The sequence below is a fragment of the Pseudonaja textilis genome, chromosome 2 (assembly GCF_049901715.1).
Source record: "Pseudonaja textilis isolate UNSWEBS1 chromosome 2, rPseTex1.2, whole genome shotgun sequence".
Taxonomy (NCBI): domain Eukaryota; kingdom Metazoa; phylum Chordata; class Lepidosauria; order Squamata; family Elapidae; genus Pseudonaja; species Pseudonaja textilis.
The window spans coordinates 90652909-90680733 of NC_141991.1; the positions used below are offsets into that span (position 1 = coordinate 90652909).

The window sequence follows — 27825 nt, forward strand, 5'->3', positions numbered from 1 at the left end:
AGAGCTGTTAAAATTTGTGTGAAAGTGCGGTATCCAGAAACTAGTTATGCTCTTTGCTTATTAACTGCATTGATATAAAACAAAAAAGTGAAATATAATAGTTTTAATATTAAAAATGAATTTACATGCAGCCTGCATGAATTTACATGCAACATACTTACTATTATAGAGAAAATTAAGAACATAAAAAGCAAGATGAAGATCTAACCTAAATTCAATGTTATATTCTTATTCCATAATCCATGAAAATAAACTTGGAAAATACTTGGAAAATACTAAAATTGCATGTAAATTCATAGATTTTTAGTATTTTCATTCAATTTTATTTTCATGGATTAGGGAATGTAAAAATATAACATTGTATTTAGGTTTGATCTTCAATTTGCCTTGTATGTTCTTAATTTTCTCTATAATGGTAACATAAGCTGCACATAAGATTAACCTGTCTTTTGAGAGAAAGGCAAAACAGAGATGTATCTATCAAAATAATTAGCATTAATTGAAATATCTGGTGTGTGTGTATGTGTGTGTTTCATTTCTGAAAACATATGGACTTCAGTGCCTCACTACTTTTTTATCTTAAAAATAATAGAGGTTTGTGGATTTTTCTCTGGAACATAAAACAGTTATCTTTTTGGATTATATTCATCAATTGCCCAGCATGCTTTTATAATAACATAGAATAATAAATGTCAAATTCAGTTTCTTTGATTTAGTCCCATACAGAGTTGAAAGCAGATATTGTTCACGTTTCTCTTATGACCAGCTATATAATGAGTTTTCAAACTTTGCAAAATGACATCCTAAAATGTCAAATTAGTATATGTGAATCACTCGTGGGTAAATAAAATCAGTGATTTAATGAATGTTTAGGGTTGACAATGCCCCCCCCCAAAAAATTATAGTGCTTATTTTTAAGGATTAAATTCAGAATGACTTATTAGAGAAAACAATGATAAAAATGGGCTTAATTTATTAGTAAATCACAGGTTTTTCAGGCACTTGACCTAAATTCAATTCCTTGACTTGCCATTGCAGAAGACTCAATTGACCAAAACTATGATGGCTAGTAAAGATCAATATCTCTCAGCTAAACTGGTAACAATCATGGCACATAGAAGTTTGCAACCTGAAACATAACTGAACTAAATGGTAAATGAAATGAACTGATTAATTAAATGAAAGAAAAATAGATATAGTAGACCTTCAATTCAGTAAACCATTTATAGGGACCTGTTTATATCCTGCTTCCCCCCCCCTCAAAAAAAAAATGCCTATTCTCTTTTGTAGGCTTAAAGAAATGTATCACTTACTTAAATTGAACTGAATTTGCTATTTGATTAACCTTTTACTCAGTTTAAAGAGGTTGTTCTACAGTTCTTAAAGCTTTTCCACCCTAAGTATCATTCACAAACTTGTTACTATTTTCCTGCAAAGATAATTTATGAACAAGTTCAAAAAGACTATTGCCAGCAGAGATCCCTGAAGAACCTTCATTTTTTACAGACTACAGAAATACAGGTGTTCTTAGGACCACTATGTTCACACAAAAATTGATGACTTTATCAGAAACATTCTTTGTAAAATTGAACAATACAGTGTTGACATTTCAACTCCAATCTATTTTGTCCTTTAAAAAAATGACACGATTAATCATTATAATAAGAAATCAATCAATCACATTAAATTGGATACAAAATGGTTCCCCCAATTTTTGTGGCAATCACAATATTGATTTATATAAAGTGGATTGTTTACTAAGGGCACCAGATATAAAGTTATAGTGATTGCAATGCTTATTAGCTGGAATAAAATCGCAAAACATAAATCCCCGTGCTATAACTAGTTATTTCAATGGGCATATTTAAAAAGACATAGCTATTGTTGCTTTCATATGTTATACTGTTTGCATTTGGTACATTGCTTATTGGTTTTTAATTTTTTCTGTATCTAAAGGATAACTTCGTTATAACTTATAGAAGCATATGGAAGGAACTAAACTTCATGAAAAGATATGTTTGTTATTGTTTGTGTTCCAGTTAAATTAAAATCTACTAATCACATTCTTCTTTGAAAAAGCAATGTTTGATAAAGGATTGTCAGAATCAGTTGTTCATATCCAATGGTTATCATCTCTGATTTAATTGGCAAGAATGTAACATAATGTGTATTTTTGTTTGATAATTTCATATTTTCTACTTTGGTGTTTAGCTTTATTGCCAGAAAAAAATACAATGGTTAAGTGATATTTTCCTAACTACAATTATCTATTGAAGATGATTGCATAGAAAAATATGTTTTGATTGTTTTGGGGGTAAACTATTCTCTGATTTGTTTTATTATTATTATTGTGGTGTTAATTATTTCAAATGGCATGAAAGATTAGCTGCTTATTTGCTTAGTGACTTTTCCTAGTTTATGAAAATATTAAGAAATGCCAAGTATAACTGCATGCCTCTATTTCATGAATGTGTGTATATATAAATACATGCACTTAGACAGGTAATATAACTTTTGAATGTCCCAAAAGAAGTTGTAACTTGATTCTTCTGCATTAACTTCATAAGACAAAGCAGCACCATGGAAAGCTCCCAGTGATTCCATTGTGTCTTTTACTCTCAAGATCCATCATCTCACATCAAGAAGTGAGAGATTCCTTAAAAATACATTAGCAGATGTTTTTTCTTCTTTCTTCCTTTTTTGGCCTCTCACATTCCTGGGCAAATATAGTGGAACTCTGGTTTCAAGGGAAGGCATTCATGATGACTCTCAGCACGTCTTTCTGGCATAAATATAACAGAAACTCAGTCAATTTTTATAAAAAATACTTTCAATGAAAAATTTTGCTACACTAAACAATAAGGCCAACTAAGCTCAGAAATAAAAATAAAAAAATATTAAAAAGATAATACAAAGTGCAAAGAAAAAGAACAGATGAAAAAGAAAAGAACAAAGAAAGAAAAAAATGGAAAAAGTATTTTTAAAAAAACTCCTGATCCTTCATGTAACAAGTAAAAGCAAATTATTTTATTCATCCCTACTATATGATTAGACACATTATTCACTTCTGCCTTGCCCCCTTTATACAATCACAAATCCAAAAATCATTGTTTAACAAATCCATAAAAGGCCTCTAGATTATTATAGTTACTACAGTAGCTACTTTCTTAATGCCCTTTTTGAATAAGACTGTTAGACAGTCTGCTTTAACAAAATCTTAAGTTTAAGATTTAAATTTAACTTATTCTTTTGGAAAACCTGCAGTGCAAAACTGCACTTGGTGGGCTCACACACCATACCAAACACTAAAGTGAAGCATAATAGTTAGTTTAGATAGTGTAGCATGATAAAGTATGAACTTATCCAATGCTTATTTTCAAGTCTAAGCAAAACGTGAAAGAAAATAAGTTCTAGTCAAACAATCAAACGTCATCCTCTGAGCAATAGAAACTAAAAGGTCCTCAAAAAATATTCTCTATATCTCAATCTATTTTCTTTTCTATCATAATCAACATTCATGGATACTGAGTACATTCAGTTGTTCACGGAAAGAATTTACTGTTCCTCTACATCATCAACCTACCAACAGACTGATTTTACAGCTTAGTAAACATTAACTAATCAACCACCTTCTATTAATCAATTAACAAATATGTTTACAGTTAATAACAGTATGGTAAGAAGCCATTATTTGTTATTTGATGAATATTTAAACATTGAGCTAGAAGAAAATGTTTGCTTCTAGCATTATGTAAATTATTTGTTGTAAATCAACTACTACTTCTATAAAGCAATGATATTCTATATAAATATGAACTTATTAAAATATAAAAAGGTATTGACAGACATTGGTGATTTAACCATATCTTGGATATCATACATGATTTCCTGAATTATTTTTAAAAGTACACTTCATATCTCTGGTCAACAAAGTCATATATCAGAGATAGATTGTTCCAGAGGTGAATGTTTATTCTTTATATTTACTTATTTTTGCATTCACTCATGCTACACATCCACTGATATAGCAGTTATCAATTCATGTGGCTTTATGAGTGGCTGCTCTGTGAAATTAAATAAGTTATTTACAATCTGAAACCACCAGATCTTTGCTGGAAAATAGTTCACCAAAATACATTATAATAGGCATTACCAGACATTTATTTATTTATTTATTTGTCATACTATTTTTTCTTCTATATGAATAATGTATCCTTCTGTGTTAACCATCTGTATTATTTCTCCTATATAAATGACATGCATATATTAATAACATATATTTATCAATACAGTTCTATTGTTACCAATTAATGTCCTGGCTTTAAGACATAATTTGTTTCTGTGCTGCTACACATATACATACATAAACACACACACAATGCTATCTTATTGTTTTGATGTAGAGTTCTAGTACTCATAGAGACACAAACAAAAAATGGTACTTATACAGGATATATTATGATTTTTATTGGTATAAGATCATTTGTTCACTTTTAGTACATCTTTTTTTTCTTGCTTGCTGTTTTTATTGCTTTGTTGAAAGTCTGGTCTGGATAGCAGAAGTTATTTCAAAGACAATAATAAGCCAGAATATAAAGGGACTTGCTCTTATATCATGTTCAGAATATCTCTGAATCTATCAAGCTGCTGTGTGTTCTCTGCAGTATTTTCAATTTTATTAGAGCAAGTGAAGGAAATTGTTCTTGTCATTTGACCTGAACAGTTGTTGAAGTCTTAAAAATAAAACTCCCAAAGGTTAAAAAGAACCTGATTCTTAGTATATCAAAACAGATCACAGAACTGAGGCCTGTGAGATATTTTCAATGATATCTTTCAGAATTTTATGATAGAGTTCAATGTACAACAGTATGTTTACTATTCTAAAACTATGTAAAGTTGTTTACAAAGTATTATGGAATATATTAAAGACTATCCTCTTCAATTTTATAATGATCTTAGAATCATAGAAGGTAAGGCCTGAAAGGACCTTGAGATCATATAGTCCAATATACTAGATATCTAATATTCTATTTAACCCTCTATCTAAATTGTAATGCTGAACAAGTGAAAATACCTTTGTGCAACAGGACCTTTGCTTTCTGTGTTCCTCTGATATACTCATTGCTTACCATAGATTTGCTCTAGAAAAACAAAATATTTCCTTGGATTTTGCTGAGAAAATCTATTATGCCACTACTACCATTTAAAGAGGGCATATGGTACAATTTACCACATGTGCTATACCTGCTTCTTATTATAATGTTTGTCATTCTGCTATTAATAATATTAAATCCATATTTGTGATTCTTTACTTTTGCCTATTTTACTTAAAATATGATTTTCAAAATAAGCTTTATCTTGGCAAAATTTATATCAATAATAAAAATTAAATATCAAGGATTGTTCCTATATCTTTACAATTTTGGCAATTGTATTTTTTTTCCAGCCGTTTAGAGCAGAATTCCATAAAAGCCATTCCTCCTGGAGCCTTCTCTCAATACAAGAAACTTAAAAGAATGTAAGTAAGTTAAATGTCTTGGTATGCTTAATATTTTCAGTATATTTTACCATTCTTTGAGGCAGCCATGTAGGCAAAGTTCTAATTTTGCCACCAGGGTGTCCAGAGTTCCATATTTATACAAAATTGTATGTGTAATTCTTGAATTTGACACCTTGTACATATTCCTCTAGTTTTTATTTCCTGAAAGAAAGCTGATTTCCTAGGTGATTAAAACTGGGCTGCTTTCTCTTCCTGTTCTCTCTTTAGTGCCCGCATTTATTCAAATTTGTGACAAGTTTTTTCTATCTCATGAAGCAAGCTTGGGGAAGTAGAGTTTGTTGGCAGTGTCACTTGTATTTCTAAAAGTTCACTCTTTGAGACAAGCTAGCATGAAACAATAGAACAGACATGAAAAAAGTGAAGGAAAACTACTCATGCAAAAATTAAAGAAACAATAGAACAGACATGACAAAAAGTGAAGGAAAACTACTCATGCAAAAATTAAACCCACTTAATGTATTTGTATTTAAGCCCATAAAGTTAGCCCAGCAGGGATTAAGATAGGGTTATCTTCTTAGTGCAATGGAAGCAGTGTATCTAAAACTACATGACAATTTTAATGTTTTAAATTGTCATGTAGTTTTAGATACACTATACTTTCTGTATTATCCACAAACTGTTTTAAGTATTATCTATTTATTTATTTATTTAAATTTACTTAAGTAAGTTCCTTGTTCTTGGAAAGAAAAATCATCTAAGTGCAGTTTGCTTGCAACAGTAGTATTCTTAGTCTTCTTATTCAGTTTGATATGAAATAGTTGATATGAAATAACTTCAATTTTCAAAAGCAACATAGTAATCTTTTTAATATGGATGCTAATGTGGATGTTGAAAACACTAAACAAGTTCAAGTATAATTGCTCTAGACAGGACAAGTATAATTATTCTAAATTTACATTGGTAGTAAAAAGCATAAAAGTGCTATTACAGGTCTACTGAAATTTGATTTGGGAACTAAAATATATAGCTGATGGTCATGAAAAATATTCAAGAAATTATAGATATATCCTTTATTTTTAAAATGAAGAAAATATAGTCAGTACTACAGATTCATTCTTTGAAAATGAGTCTCAATGAATATGGTGCAAAATGCATAGAACCACATGTTAATCCATGCATTTTATACAGGATGAAGCAAAACATCTTCAGTGGGTACCACATGGATATCAGAATGAAAAGCATTCGATAGGGCAAAGAAAAAGTATTGTGTGTGCAATTGCATCAAAACAGGTGAAATGTGGGTACAGTTAGGTGTTTTATTCAGTTATCTGGCTGCTGCATTCTAGTTGGTTTCCAGATCAAACACAAGGGTAGCCCAAGTAGACTGCACTTAAATACATGAACAACATTGAAAAACTGTCTCATAAAAGTGTACAGCTGCCATTATTGATGAAGCTGGTAATAGGCATTCCTTCCTGTCACTATTTTTCCTAAAGGAATGCAGCCCAACTGAGAACAAACTCAATTCTTATTCCCTGAACTCCCAACTCTTCATCTTGTTTAGGTTTATTTGCTCTCATATACATAATTACTATATCTAGACACTGGTTTAGAACATGCATATTATGTCAAGTGAGTGTAAGTATTTATACCTTTCCCTTCATATGAACAGTACTGGGAATAAAATAGTAATTGTCCCCAAAATTAGGAGAGAACCATCAGAATTCTCTAATTCTCAGGTTATTGCAACACTCAATGGGAAAATGTGGGTGAAAATAAAAGCTACTCACAATTTGAGCAGAATCTTGATTCAAATGCCTCTGCCTCTCTGTTGCAGGTCACCTGTTATGATAATGAAAGCTGATTTCTATAACTGAAACCAGATTGGAAAAGTAGAAATAATTAGTGCATTGTGAAAATAGATATAGTTGTATAGATCTATTGTATTATGCATTTTGTCTCAAAAAGGAACATTTAAAGCTGAGCAGTAATTGGCATAATCTTCTGAATCCAGTGAGAGATTGTCCAAGAATACATACATTGCCTCCATTACATTGTGAAAAATTTTATTCACCATTTCCACAGCTATGTATCTCAAAAGATCCAAGATTTAAAGAGAGAATGTGGTAGGCTAGATAGGCTCAAGGAATGGAAGATACTCAAAAAAAAAATCTGGACCAGTCTGTGTACTAGATATCTTATTAAATGTTCTGTTGGTATATGTAAGCATATTTATTTTTAACGTATTTTGCAACTCTGTTACCACAGTTTTGCTAGGACTATGAATGAAAGCAAATTTGAGTTTGTACTGTCCTTTACTCCAAACTTCTAAAGTTTCAGTGTATTATATTTTATCTTGGACAATCCCAATTGTTTATGGATGAGTTTGCTTATAGGTTCAATATATATTGTTGTCCACATCCAGCATCAAAGAATTTCTGCTATCCTTGAGAATCATTTTGAGATGCTCAGTGTTCTTATTAAGTTCACATTGAGTAATTAAATCCTGAGAGGCAGCCAATGCTGTTTCTTTTCTTTCTTTTTTTCCTTCAGCACAGTAACACTTTCTTATAAGACTTTTCCATATAAAACAGACAGAAAGTTCAATAATTTAAATCCCAAAGGAGAGCTCAGACTGATCAGAGATGCGGGGTTTTTTGCCAATAGTATAATACAAGTGGATACCACAACAATAATATTAGGTTAGAAAGGAAAGAGAGGAAAATGTGAGACTGAAATTCAAATTGAAATAGACATAGGTACTGTAAGTGACAATAAATACAGCTTGACTTCATATGCTTTGATACAGTAAAATATATTGCTTATGCATAAAATAACAATACAGAACTACACAAAAACTTGACTGAATTGTATGGGCTTTTTTTAAGGTGGTGCTATCTTCAGAAAGTGACTATATTACTTCTATTCACTAAGGATTCTTTGCTTCACCAAAAGTTTAAGCAAAGCAGCATTTTTGAGGAAATGTGTTTCACCTCAGTAAGAATTGTTTCCTCATCTACATTAAGGTCCAGAGTTTTTAAGCATAAGTATTTTTCAGAAGCATATGAGTTTTTTTTAGTCTGTGTCTTGTTTTCTCTTATATCTTCTTGCAGTGATATCAGCAAGAATCAGATATCAGATATTGCACCAGATGCTTTTCATGGATTGAAATTACTCACCTCTCTGTAAGTACAGACTAACCTTGAAAGGGAGCTTTTTTTAAAAAAAACTTAAAAATAAGTGGATTAAATATTGGTATGTTATGCTTTCATTTTCCTTGTGTAATTTTCTCCTTTTAGGAAGGTCTAACCTTTGTTTAATTGAAATTGATCTGAGCTGAAAGTGCCATTGTTTGTGCAAATCTAGATTCCTTTTACAGATTAACACAGTATGAAGGTTAATTATTACGCCATGGTAACATCAGGCCACACTCTGTATTTTTATTTCCCTGAATATTGAAGACCATATTACTGAATAGTACTTACAGGTAAAACTCAAAAAATTAGAATATTGTGCAAAAGTTCATTTATTTCAGTAATGCAACATAAAAGGTGAACCTAATATATGATATAGACTCATTACATGCAAAGCAAGATAGTTCAAGCCATGATGTATCATAATTGAAATGATTATGGCTTACAGCTCATGAAAACCTCAAATCCACAATCTCAGAAAATTAGAATATTGTGGAAAGGTCCAATATTCTAGGCTCAAAGTGTCCCACTCTAATCAGCTAATTAAGCCATAACACCTGCAAAGGGTTCCTGAGCCTTTAAATGGTCTCTCAGCCTGGTTCAGTAGGAATCACAATCATGGGAAAAACTGCTGACCTGACAGATGTGCAGAAAACCATCATTGACACCCTCCATAAGGAGGGAAAGCCTCAAAAGGTAATTGCAAACGAAGTTGGATGTTCCCAAAGTGCTGTATCAAAGCACATTAATAGAAAGTTATGTGGAAGGGAAAAGTATGGAAGACAAAGGTGCACAAACAGCAGGGATGACCACAGCCTGGAGAGGATTGTCAGGAAAAGGCCATTCAAAAGTATTGGGGACTTTCACAAGGAATGGACTGAGGCTGGAGTCAGTGCATCAAGAGCCACCATACACAGATGGATCCTGGACATGGGCTTCAAATGTTGTATTCCTCTTGTCAAGCTGCTCCTGAACAACAAACAACATCAGAAGCATCTTACCCGGACTAAAGAAAAACAGTTTGTTTCTCAGTGGTCCAAAGTCCTCTTTTCTGATGAGAACAACTTTTGCACTTTATTTGGAAACCAAGGACGCAGAGTCTGGAGGAAGAATGGAGAGGAACACACTGCAAGATGCTTGAAGTCCAGTGTGAAGTTTCCACAGTCTGTGTTGATTTGGGGAGCAATGTCATCTGCTGGTGTTGGTCCACTGTGCTTCATTAAGTCCAGGGTCAACGCAGCCATCTACGAGGAGAGTTTGGAACACTTCATGCTTCCTTCCACAGACGAGCTTTATGGGGATGCTGACTTCATTTTCCAGCAGGACTTGGCACCTGCCCACACTGCCAAAAGCACCAAAACCTGGGATTACTGTGCTTGATTGGTCAGCAAACTCGTCTGACCTGAACCCCATAGAGAATCTATGGGGCATTGCCAAGAGAAATATGAGAGACATGAGACTGAACAATGCAGAAGAGCTGAATGCCACTATTGAAGCATCCTGGTCTTCCATAACACCTCATCAGTGCCACAGGCTGATAGCTTCCATGCCACTCTGCATTGAGGCAGTAATTGCTGCAAAAGGAGCCCAAACTAAGTACTGAGTACATATGCATGCTTATATTTTTCAGATGTCCAATATTGTTCTGTGTACAATCCTTGTTTTATTGATTGCATGTAATATTCTAATTTTCTGAGATTGTGGATTTGGGGTTTTCATGAGCTATAAGCCATAATCATCACAATTATGACAAATCACGGCTTGAACTATCTTGCTTTGCATGTAATGAGTCCATCTCATATATTAGTTTCACCTTTTAAGTTGCATTACTGAAATAAATGAACTCTTGCACAATATTCTAATTTTTTGAGTTTCACCTGTAAATCCTAATTTGTTCTTGGGAAAATAAATGAAATTTAATTTGATAATGATATGCCTAGTTCATCAAAACCACTCTATGTATTATTGCTTTCTCAAAAAGATGGTTGGGCTATAGTATGTCCTAACAGTAAATAATTTCTGATGGAACCACGATCAGATAATATTGGATCTTAAAGCAGCATTTTAGCTCATCTACATATAATAAATAGCTTTATAATTAGGATAGCTTTAAAAGGACATAAGAAAATATCAGAAAAGATTTGAATAATTTGTTGGTTATTTGTTTGTTATGTTCAATGTACTTTTCAGATTTTAAAAAATAAAGCAAAAACGGGGAAAACAAACAGTTAAAGTATGATAAGCAGCTAGACAACTCTCACCTCATCCCTTCAAAGATATTTCCCTACCAGATGCCCCAATATCTTCAGCTATAATAGAACTTCTAATGTATTGCATTCATTGGAAAAGTTAGGGTATATTCAAATAGGGATCTGTCTTGAAAATAGCCATGTTGAATAATCAAAAATAAGCACACAAATATTTTATGGCATGTTGCATTATGCCATGAACTATTTATGATAATTTTATGATAGAAATTGTTTTATAAAATTTGATCGATTTCAATTGCACAGAGGGTCCCAGATTTTGTCTGCATTTTGGATATTATTACTATTTGAAATAGTTTGGTTTAAAAAAATTCTTCTTGTGTGATGCAGTGTTTTGCCCAGTTAAAACTTACGACAATGAGGTTTTAGTATATTGATAGATAATAAATAATTAAAGTTAAAACAATCTTAAAATAATAAAATACTTAAATCATAAAAAGTTTTTAAAACTAAGACTTGATTGATTTGATAGTATCAATTTTAATTAGCAGAATAAGTAAACAGGAAATTCTTAAGTTGGTGCCAGTCTTATAAAGCATAAGCATAAAAAGAAAATCACTCCTTTAGATATTGAGCTTTAAGCTTTGTACATTGAATTTGACTCTATCACAAATGGTATCTCCTTAAGAATAGACAGTAAGTTGTTTACAAAAAGTTATCTGCTGGACTTCCGGTTTAAGCTTCTTCAGTGACAGACTGAAACCTCGTCTCTGCGAGGCTTCGATCCGTGCTCGCCGCTGGAGCGCCCTGAGCTGGCTGGTTTCGGGTCTAAGACACCCCGTAGAGGTGGTGAATAGGGGGGAGACTGCCAGCAGGGTTGAGAAGAGCTGTATCTCTCTTCCCCAGCTGGCCATTATTCCCTTTCCCGAAGGCGGTTGCAGCGGTGATCAGAAATGGCCACCACAAAGAAGAACTCGACCAGAAAAGAATGTGTAGGAGGAAGATAAGAAGAGTAAGTTTTGATTGACCGGGTCAAAGAGCAAAAGCAACAAATAAGGTACCCTGGAATTGAAACTGTTAAAAAACAATAACATTATTCCCTAAGAAGATTTTTAAGCTGCGAAGGAGAGAGAAAAGTGAAAAGATTTGGTTTTCTCCTTTTCCTATACTGACATCTAAGAGACTTAAGCAAGAAATTGGAAAAAAATCCACTTTGACATCAATAGGCATTTAATGCTGAAAATAAAAAGTCAACGGGATAATAAAGATTTCTGAATAATTAAAAGCTTTTGAAAACAGGAAAGGAGAGAGGAAGAATAAAAGGGCAGGATCTGGAAGGGAGGAGACTGCCTGGAATTAAAAAAGAACTTACAGCAAAATCTCAACAAGACTTCCAAAAGATACATTTTAACTGAAATAATGCAACAAAAACCCCAGGAAGAGAAAGTCAAAAAAGAAATAAGAAGATATAACTCGGGACTATCTGGATTACTTGATGATTTCTGGATTCCTGGTTATTGTTTTGAATGACTAAAATCAATCGGATGGTTGTTTAAAACTTTTTAAAATGGTTCCACTTTTAGAAGAACTGAAAATGGAACTTAAAAAGTACAAAGAAGATGCACAAGAAGGGAGAGGTTCTTTTGGCTTCGTATTTCAATTTTTAGAAATGGAGATTTGGAATTATGAGAAACAACAAGAAATGCCTGCAGAACAAGAAGATTGCGACGAAGAAGGAGCCATCTTTAATGAACAAGTAATCTTAGATGGGAAGATTGGGAAAAACAACTCCCCCCAAAATAGAGTGAAAAATAAGTATAAAATCAGAATGCAACAAAGGGAAATGCAGAAGAAAGAATTAGAACTAGACAAGGGGGTAAAAAGGGGAGGGAGAAGATGAGAGGGAAGAAAGAAAGGAAAAGAAATTATAAAGGACAGAAGCAAAATATAGAGAAACAGGGTCTATTTAGAGATAATGGGTGAAAGCGTAATGGAAAAAGGGATTCTGCAAAGGTACATAAGATAGTATGCTTATATTAGAAGCAGAAATAATTTTAGAAAATATGAAACAATGTATGATTAAAATGTCTGATAAAATAGCTATCGTAATTCAGTGGAATGCTTGTCAATAAATAAATGTAACAAAAGGTATATTTAATGTTTTATAAAACATATGTGAAGAGAAATAAAGGAAAAATTAATTATGGAGATTGTATGTGTTTGTAAGGAAGTATGATATCTAATTGAAAAGAAGTGTTAAAGATGTTAAGATTTTAATTATTATTAATGATAGAACTGAACTGGAATGGAATGAGGGTTAATAATTACATATATTTACAATCTTTTTTATTTTTATTTTTTTTAAAGAATATAGTGTGTATTATAAGAATGTACCAAGCAGAATTCGATTGGAAGTTATGTATTATGTATTATATTGAAGGTCATAACCTTAAGGTATATACTGAAGTTTAAATAAGAGTTGAATGGATATAATTAAAAGATATAAAGGTGTCATACTCCAATTAGTAACTACAGGAGAAAATTTGTTTAATGAAAAAAGATAATATGAAATTGAAACAGAACAGACAAAATTATAAATATAATGATTTGATTTGAATTGAGATGAGATGAGATGAGATAATCAAAATAAAATTGAGAAAATTAAAAGAGGGGAAAAACTATATAGAAAATGTAAAATAGTATAAGATATGGAATAGAATACAAAAAGGAGCATGAAATTGAGTTTTGTGTCTGTATAAAGAAGTTCAACCCGAGACCATGCTATTTTCAAAAAAGATGTTTTACTTGTATTTTGTGTGTGAAAACCCAAATAAAACTTTATTTAAAAAAAAAAGTTATCTGCTTCAGCCACAATTCTAGATCTGCTGGGGAAAACCAACATGCAGTGCATTGCAGAAATCAAAACTTGATGTTCAGACACTCACTTGCCTGAAATGGTATAGGTCTCCCTGAACAAGAGGATGGACTAGAAGACCTCCAAATTCCCTTCCAGCTCAGTTTTGATTCTGATTCAATGCGTGAATTATTGTAACCAAGTTATCCTTTCTAGAATGGCCATAGATCAAGAACAAACTGACCCTAGAAAATATATTTATTGAGCTTGAATTAGAACTAAGTATATTTTCAAAATCAGTTTTGAATTAATTAAGAAACTTTAAGGCCATTGTGAAGAATATTTAACAAGATCTTATTCAATTTCTATCTTTTACGGGACTCTATTCTTTGCAAGGAATAAACAACAGGTGTCGAAAAGTTTTCTTCTTTGTTTTTTTCATGTCTCTTTTGGAAAGTTTCCTCTGTCTGCCATGGTATCCTAGCTATTTTATTTTGCTCAGTTTTTAAGGATTTCCTTAAAATCATTGTTTTATGTTATAAATCGTTATGTTTTGTATTATATTATTATACACTATTGAAAAATAGTGTGTATTATAATGATGTAAGTAATACAATTTTCTTTTTTACAACACAGTGTAATTGTCCTATTATCAGTAGTTGGCCAAGTAACAATAGCAAATTTAGAAGATAGCTTCTAAACATTTACTATTACTACTACTATACTAAAAAGTATATGCTTTAGTCTATGGTTATTTGAAAAAAAAGTTTAATTTAAATGCCACAAAACTTTTTTTGTAAATAAACACAATATTATAATATGGCAACAGTCCTAGAACTCAGTACGTTGGCATTCCAATCCTAAATATTTATGTCAATGCATCTGTCTATGAAAAGCCAACATAAGGACCTTGATGTTGTAAAATCCTATTTTGTATGCTAGAGATTGCCACATTTACATCTGAATGTTTTCCCTTTCATTTGCATTTTCATAGTTCCTCTCTAATGAATAGAGCATTTTCATTTTTACATTTTGAATGTTTAAGGCACAATTTTACAATTTAGCAGTGAGGCTTGCTTGTATGCCGAAGTAAATAAAAGCACCTGGCAGTACATCTGAATTACACCCAATAAGTCATGTTATGTTGTTTCGGCTCTATATTAAGCTCTTCTGGAGCAGTGTAATCATTTTTAGTTAATGTGTCAAACAATAAATTATGTGATAAACTTATTCCTAAACTCAACCCTCAGATTGTATGTGCATATCTGAATTAATACTGGGCAGGGATCTATTGTTAACTTTTTCAAAAGCTTTCTTCTCCATGAAACAAGTTTCTGTTTTTCCATCTTAATTTTAAGAAGTGGCAGTGGGGGAATAACTTTCTGTTTAATATTTTCAATAGTATTTATGAGCTTCCTATGTTATTGCAGAATAGTAACGGATGCTGGATTTTTTTTTTCTTTACACATGGCAGCTCACAGTTTCTAATATAAAAAAGCACTATGAGACAGTTTCCCATGATGATATTATATTCTGAGATTTTATTTGGAATTGAAAGCTAGAGAGATTGCAGATTAAGTAAGAAAGCAATCTTTAAATTATGTTTCAGTTGTGGTAAAACTCAAAGCTTTTTGTTAAACTTCTCAGGGACTCAACTGACAATAGAAAGAATAAAATAAAATATTAGTGAACTCAGCTTTCAAAATTACATTTGTGTTTTTACTCAGTATTTTTTTTTTCTTTACGTGTGCTTGCATGTGTATCACTTATTAAAATATCTTTTGGGGGGTTCTGCAAAGTGTATTTTTAGTGGTCAGCCATTTAAAATTTTATTTTATCTTCAACATACTTGACATTTAATACAGCACCTTGAATTGCAACAGTAAAATTGAATCACAATTACATAACCAAATTTAGGAAGAAATACACTATCTTTTTCTCCACAAGACATATTTGCTTTTCAACTCTCAGTCAATTTTACTTTCTATAGTCTAGTGAAGAGAAGGACCCAGGGATACATGATAGCAGTGTTCCAATATTTGAGAGGCTGCCACAGAGAGGAAGGGGTCAAGCTATTCTCTAAAGCACCCGAAGGCCAGACAAGGAATAATGGATGGAAACTGAACAAAGAGAGATTCAAACTGGAAATAAGGACAAATTTTCTGACAGTGAGAACAATCAACCAATGGAACAGCTTGTCCTCAGAAGTTGTGAGAGTGCCATCACTTGACACTTTCAAGAAGAGATTGGACTCCCATCTGTCAGAAATGGTGTAGAGTCTCCTGCTTGGACGGGGTTGGACTAGGTGATCTATAAGGTCCCTTCCAACTCTGATTATCTGTTATCTGTTATAGGAAGGCACAAATAGATGCAGCTAGGACTTTAAGTCCCAAAATATTTATACTGAAATATGAGTATCTAATTGTGTATTTCTTTCTGCTTTTATGATTGCATTTGTTTTGCATAATCCTGTGATCACCGAAGACAGATCTGGAAGCCTACCAACTTCAGTGATAATGTAATACAGTTCCTAAAAATGTAAATGATCAAAACATTAGTGGGAATTTCACTCAGCAAACCCATTTCAGCTCAAGTTTCCACTCTTCCTTATTTTAGCCTATTCGTGTAATGGTAAAACATTGGTTCATCCTATAGAGCAGTACTATTTTGGCCAATTTTTAAAATTTAGAATAAATTGGCTCAAATGGTTAGTATTTGGTGTGTCTTTCCCATTTACATTATCACTGACTAAATGAGGAAATATTAGATGCTGTTGAATGAATGCAATGGTATCCTATTGCGGTGATCATTGTTACCTTGAACGACTAGGCTGAATTTTGTTTCATATATTCTATTCTATAACATTTTTCTTGGACTTTACAAATATACAACATTCCCCTACAGGCTCTTAGTTTCAGAATGTGCAGGCCTGTCAAGCTTTTAGTACTGTCCTTGGACCACATTTATGGTTAAAAGCCTTAATAGATGGTTTGAGGATATGTTAATCTAACTTTTAAATAAGGTATTTATAAGAAAATAAAGTTAGCTGGAAAAACTGATGAATTTTAGGTTCTATTAACTGGTATGATGCATAAATATATCAACATATATGGAGCAGCAGGCAAGTACTAATCATTGTTCTCTGATTTGGATGCATTAAATGTTCTGGGGAGTCCATAGCTTTGCCAGTCAATTAGTTGTACACTGATAAATATGCACAATGCAAAAGAAGACAAGCAATCCTTTCTTGGCCAGAAAATGTTATTTCAGCGAGACACATCCTGGTATCTTAATGTCAAAAGAAAGTCTCTCAAAAGTGTTCATGCTTTTCTTGAATTTTTAATCCTAATATTTGTTTTGGCAAAAGTGGAACTACTCTAAAATAGCGCAATTTTAAACCCAACTGAAACTGTTGGGATTATGTCTGAATAAACAGACTGAGGATTGGCACTTCATGAAACAGAAACATAATGCTGCTGCTTATTTTGAAATGGCACAATTATGTAAAGATGTTCCTTCCAGTGCTGATTCAAATTAGGGAAGGTGGTATGTGTGCATTCCTTTGGGTTTCAGATTTTAAGGGTGTGCCTTTTTTGAATAAGCCCAAACAGTAAGTGATACTCTAGCTTTGCAAGCATTTCTTTGTTTTTACATACATTATGAACTGACACAACTTCACCTAATTTCCTCTGATGGACAGTTGAAGACAAGTAAAAGGAAAATACATCAATGAGATTTGCAACTATCCCTCATAATCCAATTGATAAACCAAATGGCGATCCTGAGCAAACACAATTCCCCAAGGCTATAATAATGAATGCATTATTTTCAATTCACTGGAAATTTCATGCCAATTCTGTAACAGATTTTGACCCTTTTGAATTGTATCACATTCAAACTTTTAAATACAGTAGATCATGCAATACTTTAAAAGAAGCATAAAAATCTCAGTAAATACTGAAAAATATTTTCAACCCAGAAGGGGTTAAATGTCTTACTTGTTTGAAAGTCTTATTTTAATATTGCTTATGTTGCTGAAATATATTACTTTTAGGTGGAGAAGAGAGCTTGTGTCTAAAGAGACAATTCTTCGTAAGCATTAGATTTGAGAATACTGTTTATTTTGTCCTTTCATATTTTTCCTCAGAGTGCTTTATGGAAATAAGATCACAGAGATTCCCAAGGGCCTTTTTGATGGGCTTGTATCTTTGCAGTTATTGTGAGTATTATCCTAGTTTATTTTATTTCAATACAGAATATAAATTTCTAAATAATGACCTTGCACACTGAAACTCCACTTATATGTTTATTGTTAGTTGAAAAGACTGATGTGTGAATCCATCAAAATATGAAATGTCACGATTGATTTGACAATGTAGACTTAAAAAATGGATATTTGGTAATGTGTAGATCAGTTTCTTGCTGGATTATGTTTAGTTTGAAATAATTTTACAGAACCTTGTTAAATCATCAGATCTTCAGAATCCACAGAGTTATTAAAAGATACTGATCTTGAACTAATTACTATTTTGATAAAAAAAAAACATTCAAAGTGCTTTGAAAGGTATATACTATGAGGCTCCAATCATATATGATTGAACCTTTGTAATACTCAACTTTAATTTTTGCAATGGAATTATATGTAATTATGATTTCAGATACATGAGTATTTTCTATAGTCATATTAGCAGTTTCTGTTTTATTCAAAGAACTCTCTAAAATTGTATACAGGTAGTGCTCAACTTACAACCAGAATTGAGCCCAACATTTCTGTTGCTAATTGAGACATTTGTTAAGTGAGTTTTATCCCATTTTACAACCTTTGTTACCACATTTGTTAAGTGAATCACTGCAGTTATTAAGTTAGTAACATTATTGTTAAGTGAATCTGATTTCCCCATTGGCTTTACTTATCCAAAGGTCACAAAAGGGGATCACATGACCTGCAACTGTCATAAATATCGGCAAGTGGTCAAGCATCTGAATTTTGGTCATGTGTGAAAAACAGACATAAATCACTTTTTCATTGCTGTTATAACTTTGAACAGTCACTAAATGAACTGTTGCAAGTCAAGGACTACCTGTACTGTTTTTGCTGGTAGCTGATGTAATTATGTTCTTCTTTTCCACTGAATAAGTATCATAAAACTGTATCTAATATTCTTTAAAACTATTACAAAATGCTCTGTATGCTTGGTGTAAGCACACAGAGATGTAGAATTTACGTTACAGAGATTTTTTTTTTTTAATAATTAGGATGTGGACAAATATTTTGCAACAATAGTTTAGAAGGGTCCTTGGTGCTATCTGAGTTTGCTTGTTTTGTTGCAGACATTTCATTACCCAAACTAGGTAATATCATCAGTATTAGAGAGGAGTGTGGTTTACTGTCAGTTTATATTCTGGTGGCTTGCCTCTCAGTGTTGGTGGGGTGATCTTAGAGATTCTTTGGTGGGGCTGTTTATGGTTGGCTTCTTTGGCAGTTTCTTGAGTGGGTCATTGTTTACTTGATTGCTGGTCTGATGTTAACCTTGGAGTTAATCTATGCTTGCTCTGGAATAGGATTGGAAGGTGGTTGTACATTATTAATGGTGAAACTTCTTTCTATCTCACTTCATTTAGATTATAATAAGAATTTATATTCTAACTTTTAGTTTACTTTAGGACTATTTCTTTTTTAATAATTATTTTAAAACAGTGTAATTGGATGTTCACATTGTTAAGATAGATTTTTAACAGCTCAATGGTATGTACTTAACTTTTCATTTGTACTAAAGATTTTGCAAGTTTGCATTTTTTTGGCTAGATCTTTGAATAAGATAACCCAACATTGGACAGTTTAAAAATATAGTTAATTTAGTATTTAGTAGGGTTTAATTGGAATATTTTTATTAATATATTTTTAATTTATAAGCCATTATAGGCTTTTTCAAGTGAACATTGTATTCAGAAAGAAATATGAAATATTTCTGATATTATACACTTATGTGTTACTAATTCCATACATGTGGTTAACATAACTAGTAATGTTTCAGGAATTTCTCTGATAGATCTGATAAATCCCAAAGTGTTATGTAGCTGTGAAATATTAAATAGTATTCCTGAATGGATTAGACAATTCTGTGACATGTTGGATTCACAAAGCAATACATGAATTACTATGGTATCCTTAATATGGAATCACAGGCAAATGATACTTATCCTTTTTTTCACTTTTCTACTTAGAATATTTCATATTGATGCTCCTCTCAGAAAGCAAGTGACTCTGGATGGTGTACAGAAAACTTAAACAATAAATACCTAAAATATTATCAATTATTTTTTTAAAAAATAAACTTTAAGAACAAAGCTAAAATAAAGAAATAATAAACAATAAAACATTAATAGAAATAGAGTCACCTCAGTAGTTGATATGGAATAACAAGATCTTGAAGGACTTTCTTAGTTAGAAGTGATGAGGCCAACCTCACCTCAGAAGGAAGTAGATTGCTCTAGTAGTGTTCCACAGCAGAAAAGGCCCCCACCTAGGTCCCACCTTGCCTTTTAACAAAACAAAACAAATTCTACTGAAAAGAAAAAAGAAAAGAAAGGGGGGAAAACTCAATATAACTATAATAAATATAAGTTAAACCCCAATATATTTTCTCTATGAATAACAAAATAATTTTATGCAACTGTTATAACTCATACATATCTACTCTGAATTCATTTTTTACCAAGAGCATGAAGAAGTTTGTTTCTTTGGTAGAGAAAACATGCTGAATCTTTTGCATAAAAAAGTGACATACTAATTTGACATAGTTGTCCAAAATAACATTTCAAAGATAACATTTTTGTTGTCATGTGATTTTTGAATCTATTTGTGTTGTTTCAAAATGAACATTATGAAATACACAGTTAATGAAACAGGCATATTGAAGTACGTTATGTTCTTATTCCCTGCTGGATTCATTGACAGTTTACAATGATATCAAAAGAAAAAAAAGTGAACACTACTCACATGACTGAGTGACACACAATATGAATATAATTTATATCAAAATATGAATATAATTTAAGTCCAAATTCCTGTTTGATTTAAAATCTTCCAGAATGATGGTTCTGTGAAACCAACTTCCATATTAAGCCTATCATAGTGGAGCAGCTAAGAATTCATGGCCACTCTGACAATCATGATTTTCCCAATTTGTCATCATGCATTACATGCAGCTGGTCAATATTTAGATTTTCTTCCCTATACTCAGAAAGACAATGTCAGTCTGATAGTTCAAGATTTTACCACTCCCTTGTAATGATCAGACCATCTTTTAACTTATGTTTGTAGCAACTATTCCTCATTGCTGATGCAGTGTATGTATCTTCAGAGGTTAATTAATTCCATTTGCTTGCAAAGGGCTCTGGAGGAGTCCTTAATAATGTGATAAGAATTTCTCTGAAAACAAAATACATGTTTTGAAGAACAAATTTGAAAAGAAATTAACTGATATGAATATGAATATAATTTATATCAAAACTGTGTGTCACCAATTTTTATATTTATTGATGATCTATGTCTGAAAATCCATATTTAATTGTAAATCTATTTTGAATTGGGAAGCCTTGGAAATATGCCAAACATGAGCACCCTAAAAATATTTTGTTTCATTTATCAAAATTGGACAACATTGAAATATAGAACTAGCTCTATCAATACAATGTAAGTAGTTTGGGGCACAATGATGTGGAGTTTTATAAAATTTTATAAAATTTTACCAGATTGCTAATTTTAGTATTTTAGAATATCATTAAGGAGAGAAAATGTGAATTTTTCTACCTGTGGTCTCAAAATGAAATATTTGCGGGGGTGTGATGCTACTGGTTCTGCCCGGCTCTATAGAACCGGTAGCTCCGAAGAGCAGCAGACACAGAACCAGTTCTGTGTCTGCTGCTATTTGGCCCACCCACCTGCCCGGGCTGTTATCTGTCCTAAACCTCAGCTGCTTTGCGCAGTGCAGCTGAAATTGAAAAAGCAGTTTTAAAAAAGTGCTTTTTCAAATGCTGCGCACCCATGCGCGGTGCTTATCAGCTGTCCAGGTGGCACAGTTTATGGTATAGTATACCCGCAAAATGTAATTTCCGAACCGGTAGTAACACAGATTGAATTCCACCCCTGAATATTTGCCCAAAGGTGCTATTTCTTGCTGCATGCAGGCAGCAAAATGTTTTAAATCATCTGCTTTGGATATTTTACATCATTTGACAGTCTTTTCTCATAGAAAAATGGGTAACTCATTAATCAGGTTATGTAGTCCAAATTCCTGTTTGATTTAAAATCTTCCAGAATGATGGTTCTGTGAAACCAACTTCCATATTAAGCCTATCATAGTGGAGCAGCTAAGAATTCATGGCCACTCTGACAATCATGATTTTCCCAATTTGTCATCATGCATTACATGCAGCTGGTCAATATTTAGATTTTCTTCCCTATACTCAGAAAGACAATGTCAGTCTGATAGTTCAAGATTTTACCACTCCCTTGTAATGATCAGACCATCTTTTAACTTATGCTTGTAGCAACTATTCCTCATTGCTGATGCAGTGTATGTATCTTCAGAGGTTAATTAATTCCATTTGTTTACAAAGGGCTCTGGAGGAGTCCTTAATAATGTGATAAGAATTTCTCTGAAAACAAAATACATGTTTTGAAGAACAAATTTGAAAAGAATGAAAATAAATAAATAAAACAATGAAATCAACAAAATAAAAACAAAACAGGTATAACTCAGAAGTATATATCTAAAAGAAAGGCTTATTATGATTGTAGTATATTTACTAATAACAATTTCATACTCTCTTCCCTTCCTCTTGATTAAGAGATAGAAAACTCTCCATCCCACCACTTATCTATAGGCAAATCAAATCTTCTCTAATACAGGTGTCACTAAATGTCCAAACAGATACCTAAGATAATAACATTATTTAACATATATAAAACTTAGCATTCCACATCTGAACTCTTAGCTGTAAACAAGTCGATTTAGAGAGCATAAAATGGTCCCAGTATCCTAGTATGAACAAAAATACTTTAACATGATGAAAAGGGACAATTTTTCCTTTAAAAGAGAGCAATCTCACAAATATCCTTTACTTTCAGTAGAAAGACAACTAGATACAAAGATATTTTAAATGCTGTCAGGTTAAAATATATAATGTAATTATAGGACCAAAAGCTTATACACTGTGTTAACTGTAAGCAGACCAAAGATACAACATATATTTATTCCATTCTAGATGTTAGCAAATTCAAAGAGGACCATCCTATATAACATGTCCCATTCAAATAAACATGCCATAAATCAACTCTTAACTGCAAGCAAATTTACATTTAGTAAGCAGAAAGTAATTTCAATATCCTAATATAAAACAAAAGTCTGGAAATCAAATGACAAAGAGAACAAACTCATAAAAATCTTTGCTTTCAGTAAAAAGTAAATATTGTAAATATTGTCAGATTAAGACACATAAAGTAAGTGCGCAGAAAAAGGCTTAAACATCGTGTTAACCATAAGTAAATCTAATACACAACATTTTTCAAGTCCAAATATCAGCCAATCCAAAAAGAACCACCCAAAATAGCAATGTATGCCACTGTCGTCATGGGTCAGACACAACTTCATGACTAACAACAACAAAATACTGGTCAACTAAACCAACTTTGTGTTCCTTCTTTTTATGTAAAGTATTATTTGCTTTAATCCATTCAGATGATTACTGATCTTTATTTCAAATATTTTTTGGCTTTTAAACAATCTCTTTTATAAAGCTAGCACTTACATACACAAAAAAAATCCAACTGTTTGCTGGCATTGTCATTTTTGATTTACTTCTTAATTTTAAAACCTTATCCAATTTTTAAAAAATATTTGATGACAAATTCTTGTTGAAGGTCTCATTTATATTGATCTCGGATAGATTTTGTTGCAAATCTTTTTCCATAATATTCTCTTCTGTAAACAGAGTGTTCCCATGAAGACACAACATAGCTGCCATTATTGATTCAAAATCTTGGTGCAGTGCTTGGAAATATTTCTTAATGCATTATAAGTTACTTATCTTCTTGTGTCTCCAACATTTAAAAATACTTTTTGTTTCCCATTGAAGTACATTTGTTCTTTAAAATTAATTTCAAAATCTTACTATTCAAAATCCAATATTCCAATATTTTCTGAACCCTTAATAAGTTTAAAATTTTCTGTAGCCAAAATCTTGTCTTGCTTTTTTAATATTTTTTTTTATTCTTAAAGCTTTCAAAAACATAGTTTCATTTTCTTATATTGTGGATTAAAGACACTCACCTGATATTTCCGATCTTGTCATTTCAAAGGTTCTCTAACTTCTTTAAACCAGTTAAGATACAACTTTCAAAAGTGGTTAGCAAAGGAAGTACAAATTTAGTGACCTTTGAAAAAGCTCTGTTTGAAGCTGGAGCAAGGTTGTTAATATACCAATATACTTGGTATAGGAATTTAAGGAAAAATACATGGTTCTAACCATGATTCCAAGAGACTAGTTCTTTTTTAAAAAAGATATTAAACTTTAAACAAGAAAGATAAAAACTAACAGAGAGAAGTAAGTAAAGAATAAGCAAATAAGTCAAGAAAGTCAAGAAAAAGCCAGAAGTGTAGGAGAAAAAAGGGAAAAAAAGAAAATACAAAAAAGTGACTTAAATTTTTTTTCAACATTTCAAAAATCAAAAATTATTTGAATCTAATGGACTGTTAGCCAGCAAAAAATTATATTTCTTAAATAATAAACTGAAGAATTGTACTTTTATAACCAAAAAACAAGAATAGCAGAGATGATAGACTATTACCAACAATGTTCGTTTATACACATGTATTCTAGCTGTGGTAATATATCATCGGAAAACTTTTCAAGCTATTTTTGAAAATAAATTCACATAGTTTGAATAGTTATTTCTCAGAGTTCCCCCTTATAGATTTTTCTGCCTTTTAGCTGGTAATATTAAAATACTGAGCTCTGTAAATAATTACTGCTATTATAGTTCTTAATGATAGTAAATTGGATTAGTCATGGTGGTATGTACTCTGTGACAGCCACTGTCAAACCTCATTCAGATATTTATCTCTAAACTGGAAGTTATTTATTTAAAATCTCTAAATACTGTTTCCCATTAAAAATCTCAAAGTAACTGTGACAAAAAGGAGAAGGAATTTATCACATCATTGTGATAAAAATACCTTTGGTGCTTTCAACTATATATTGCTTGTAATTTTTATACTTCATAAGCTGCCAAGTGAAAGAATCAGTTTTGACTGTAATGGAAACTTATGTAAAGATAAATTGCATATATTTTTTCCAAATCCAGTGTGATGTTTAATATAAGCACTTTGACTTAGCCAAAGATTGTCCACATATATCTTTGCTGCTTTCTGTTTTTAGAAATACTTTGTAGTGTTTTCCATTGAACACAACCAGCAAGATGTACAGTGATAAATTTTTGTTTCTATCACAGTTGTTGGTCCCAAGTGATGTACTTAGATAGATAACTGTGAAATTTAGCTTGACCTAATCGTTATGAGGACTAATGGAGAAACTGCAAACAATTTACCCTTTGGCATGGTTGATTTTTCAGCCTGATGGTGGGCTATCTGTGTAAATACATTGGCAAATGTTGCAAAATAGTAGCTTAAGAACTATTGTAATGACAACAAAATAAGACTATAAATGTATTTCTTTTAAGTATGCATTTACATAAAGTCACCATTTTTTAAATTCATGCCTAATCTCGCTAATTTGCCTGTTTATTATACGTTTTTTACATTTCTTTCAAAAACACAACATATTTACTTAGTAATCCTCATAATAGCCAGTGAAGTAGGCTAGGCTGAGTGTATAGCCAAGCAGTGATTAATCTAGTACCAATGGGTACTAGATTAATAGTAGTCTTGGAATTTTTAAACTGTTTGTCATGTTAGATCAGAAGTGTTGGTGAGGGCAAATGCTAAAGAAATACAACAAGATTCTCACAGAAGCTTCTCCAAAAAGTGAATAGAGAATACTATTTTTGATGCATATCCTACCTTTGCTTTGTACATTCGAGGGGGTTACAGTAGACTTTACTCATTAGATGTTATATTCTATATTATGTGTTCTATAAATTCTCACTCTATAGATGCCTTGTAACCCTGTCTTAAATTTTATATGCTCATTGTCATTGTAGATCTTATTATATTTAACATAGTTTTAATGTTTACAGTATGGTTCAACATAGATGTCCCAAAGGTGCTTTTTCAAACAGCAACTAGATTTTCTTTGAAGATGTTTCACTTCTCATCCATGAAGTTTCTTTCAGTTCTCTCAAGAAGCTTTTTAGATGAGAAGCAAAATGTCTTCAAAGAAAAACCAGTAAGTCCAGTTGCCTCTTAAAAGCACCTTTGGGACAGCCATGACCTAAATGACTGAGAATCTCCGTAGATGTTCAACATAGATGTATCCTGGATCTCATCTATTACATACTAGTTACGGTCTTCTTCACTACTTGTACTAGTCTTTGACTGTAAAGAACTAAACTGTAACTATAGCAATATAGTTTCTTTATTGTTCAGCTCACATTTTTTATCATTTACGTTAGGGAACTAATTATCAATTAATGATATTTTTCTGAAATGCAAAGATGAAGTAATAGTCGCATTAATCAATCAATCAAGAATATAATTATGAGCAGAAAGGCTGCTGATTATCTCATCTATTTCTTTGGCATGTCTTGAAAAGGGTTTAACTGAAGAATATATTTATTGAGAATGTTGTAACAGGATTTTTTTTTTAAATGACAAATGTTTTGAGCCATGGTGGTGCAGTAGTTAGAACGCAGTATTGCAGGTTAATTCTGCTAACTGCTAGGGGTTTGATCCTCAGTGACTTAAGATTGACTTCCATCCTTCCAAGATCAGTAAAATGAGGAGCCAGACTGTTAGGGGCAATATGCCCACTCTCTGCTTAGAGAGTGCAGTAAAGTATTATGAAGTGGTATATTAGTCTAAGTGCTATTGCTATAAAATTGGTTTTAAAAGTGAGAGTTTTTGAGATTTTAGAACCAACTATAAATGTGGGAGACATTCCAGTGTAATGGTGGAAATCATTGTACAGGAATGTTGAATGAGTTCCAATCCTCTCTTAGACACAAAATGTCACTGGCTGATATTACATCACTTATTCACTTTCAGTCCAAGTCAAAGAGCTCTTGTTGTGAGGAACATAGGAAGGGGGAGCATTATATCTACCACCTTGAATATACAAAGGCAGGATATGTATCAAATAAATAATATTATTTTTCACTTTTTAGAGAAAACCTTGTTTATTTAGTGAATAAACAGTGAAGTTGATTGTTTATGTCTTTGTCATTTAGGTTCATGACCAGTTTGGGGACACGACCATCCTTTTGTACTTTGATCCTTAACGATATAAGAAATAAGATAATGTTACCTAGCTCAATCTGGGTTTTTTAATTGCTGATATGGATGTCCTTAATAGAGAAACTGATCAGATAATAACAATTATGGATGGTAAATTGGGTGATTTATGGACCAGGTATTCTCCACAAGGAACATTATGGATGTTCTGGCCAGTAATGCCCATCTTTAAAGAACTTTGATCTGAACTTAGAGATTCATGATTTAATTACTTCTCATTAAGACTTCTGATATGAACTGTGCAATCACTTTTTGGTATATACTTTGCTTACCATATTAGTTTAGCCCTACACTAGTTGCACATATCACCAAATTATTTCTAGGCATTATTCTTGATGACACTTCTCTGTTATGCCCTTAAAGATTTGGGAATGTGATATATACCAAGATTAATGTATTTATACAATTCTGGGTGTAGTTTAAATTTTGTTTTCAAATCCATGTTTTGCAACCATGAATAGGGAAATGGATGGAAACATAAGATAACAGTTTTTCAGTGACAGACTCTAGATTGTGGTACTTCCTTTCTAAGTACATCAAAGTGGCTCCTATTTTACCTGTGTCTGAATATTATAAATAACATTCTTATGGGGGTTTG

The 27825-nt window shown here is 32.1% G+C and overlaps 1 protein-coding gene across 1 annotated transcript in view; it reads left to right on the forward strand.

The window, feature by feature from the left end:
- Positions 1-27825, forward strand: part of SLIT3 (slit guidance ligand 3) — a 494586-nt gene that overhangs the window by 318222 nt on the left and 148539 nt on the right. The window contains exons 10-12 of the mRNA XM_026696342.2: positions 5447-5518; positions 8614-8685; positions 17903-17974. Coding sequence (XP_026552127.2) covers positions 5447-5518; positions 8614-8685; positions 17903-17974 — 216 coding nt within the window. The remainder of the gene's footprint in view (positions 1-5446; positions 5519-8613; positions 8686-17902; positions 17975-27825) is intronic.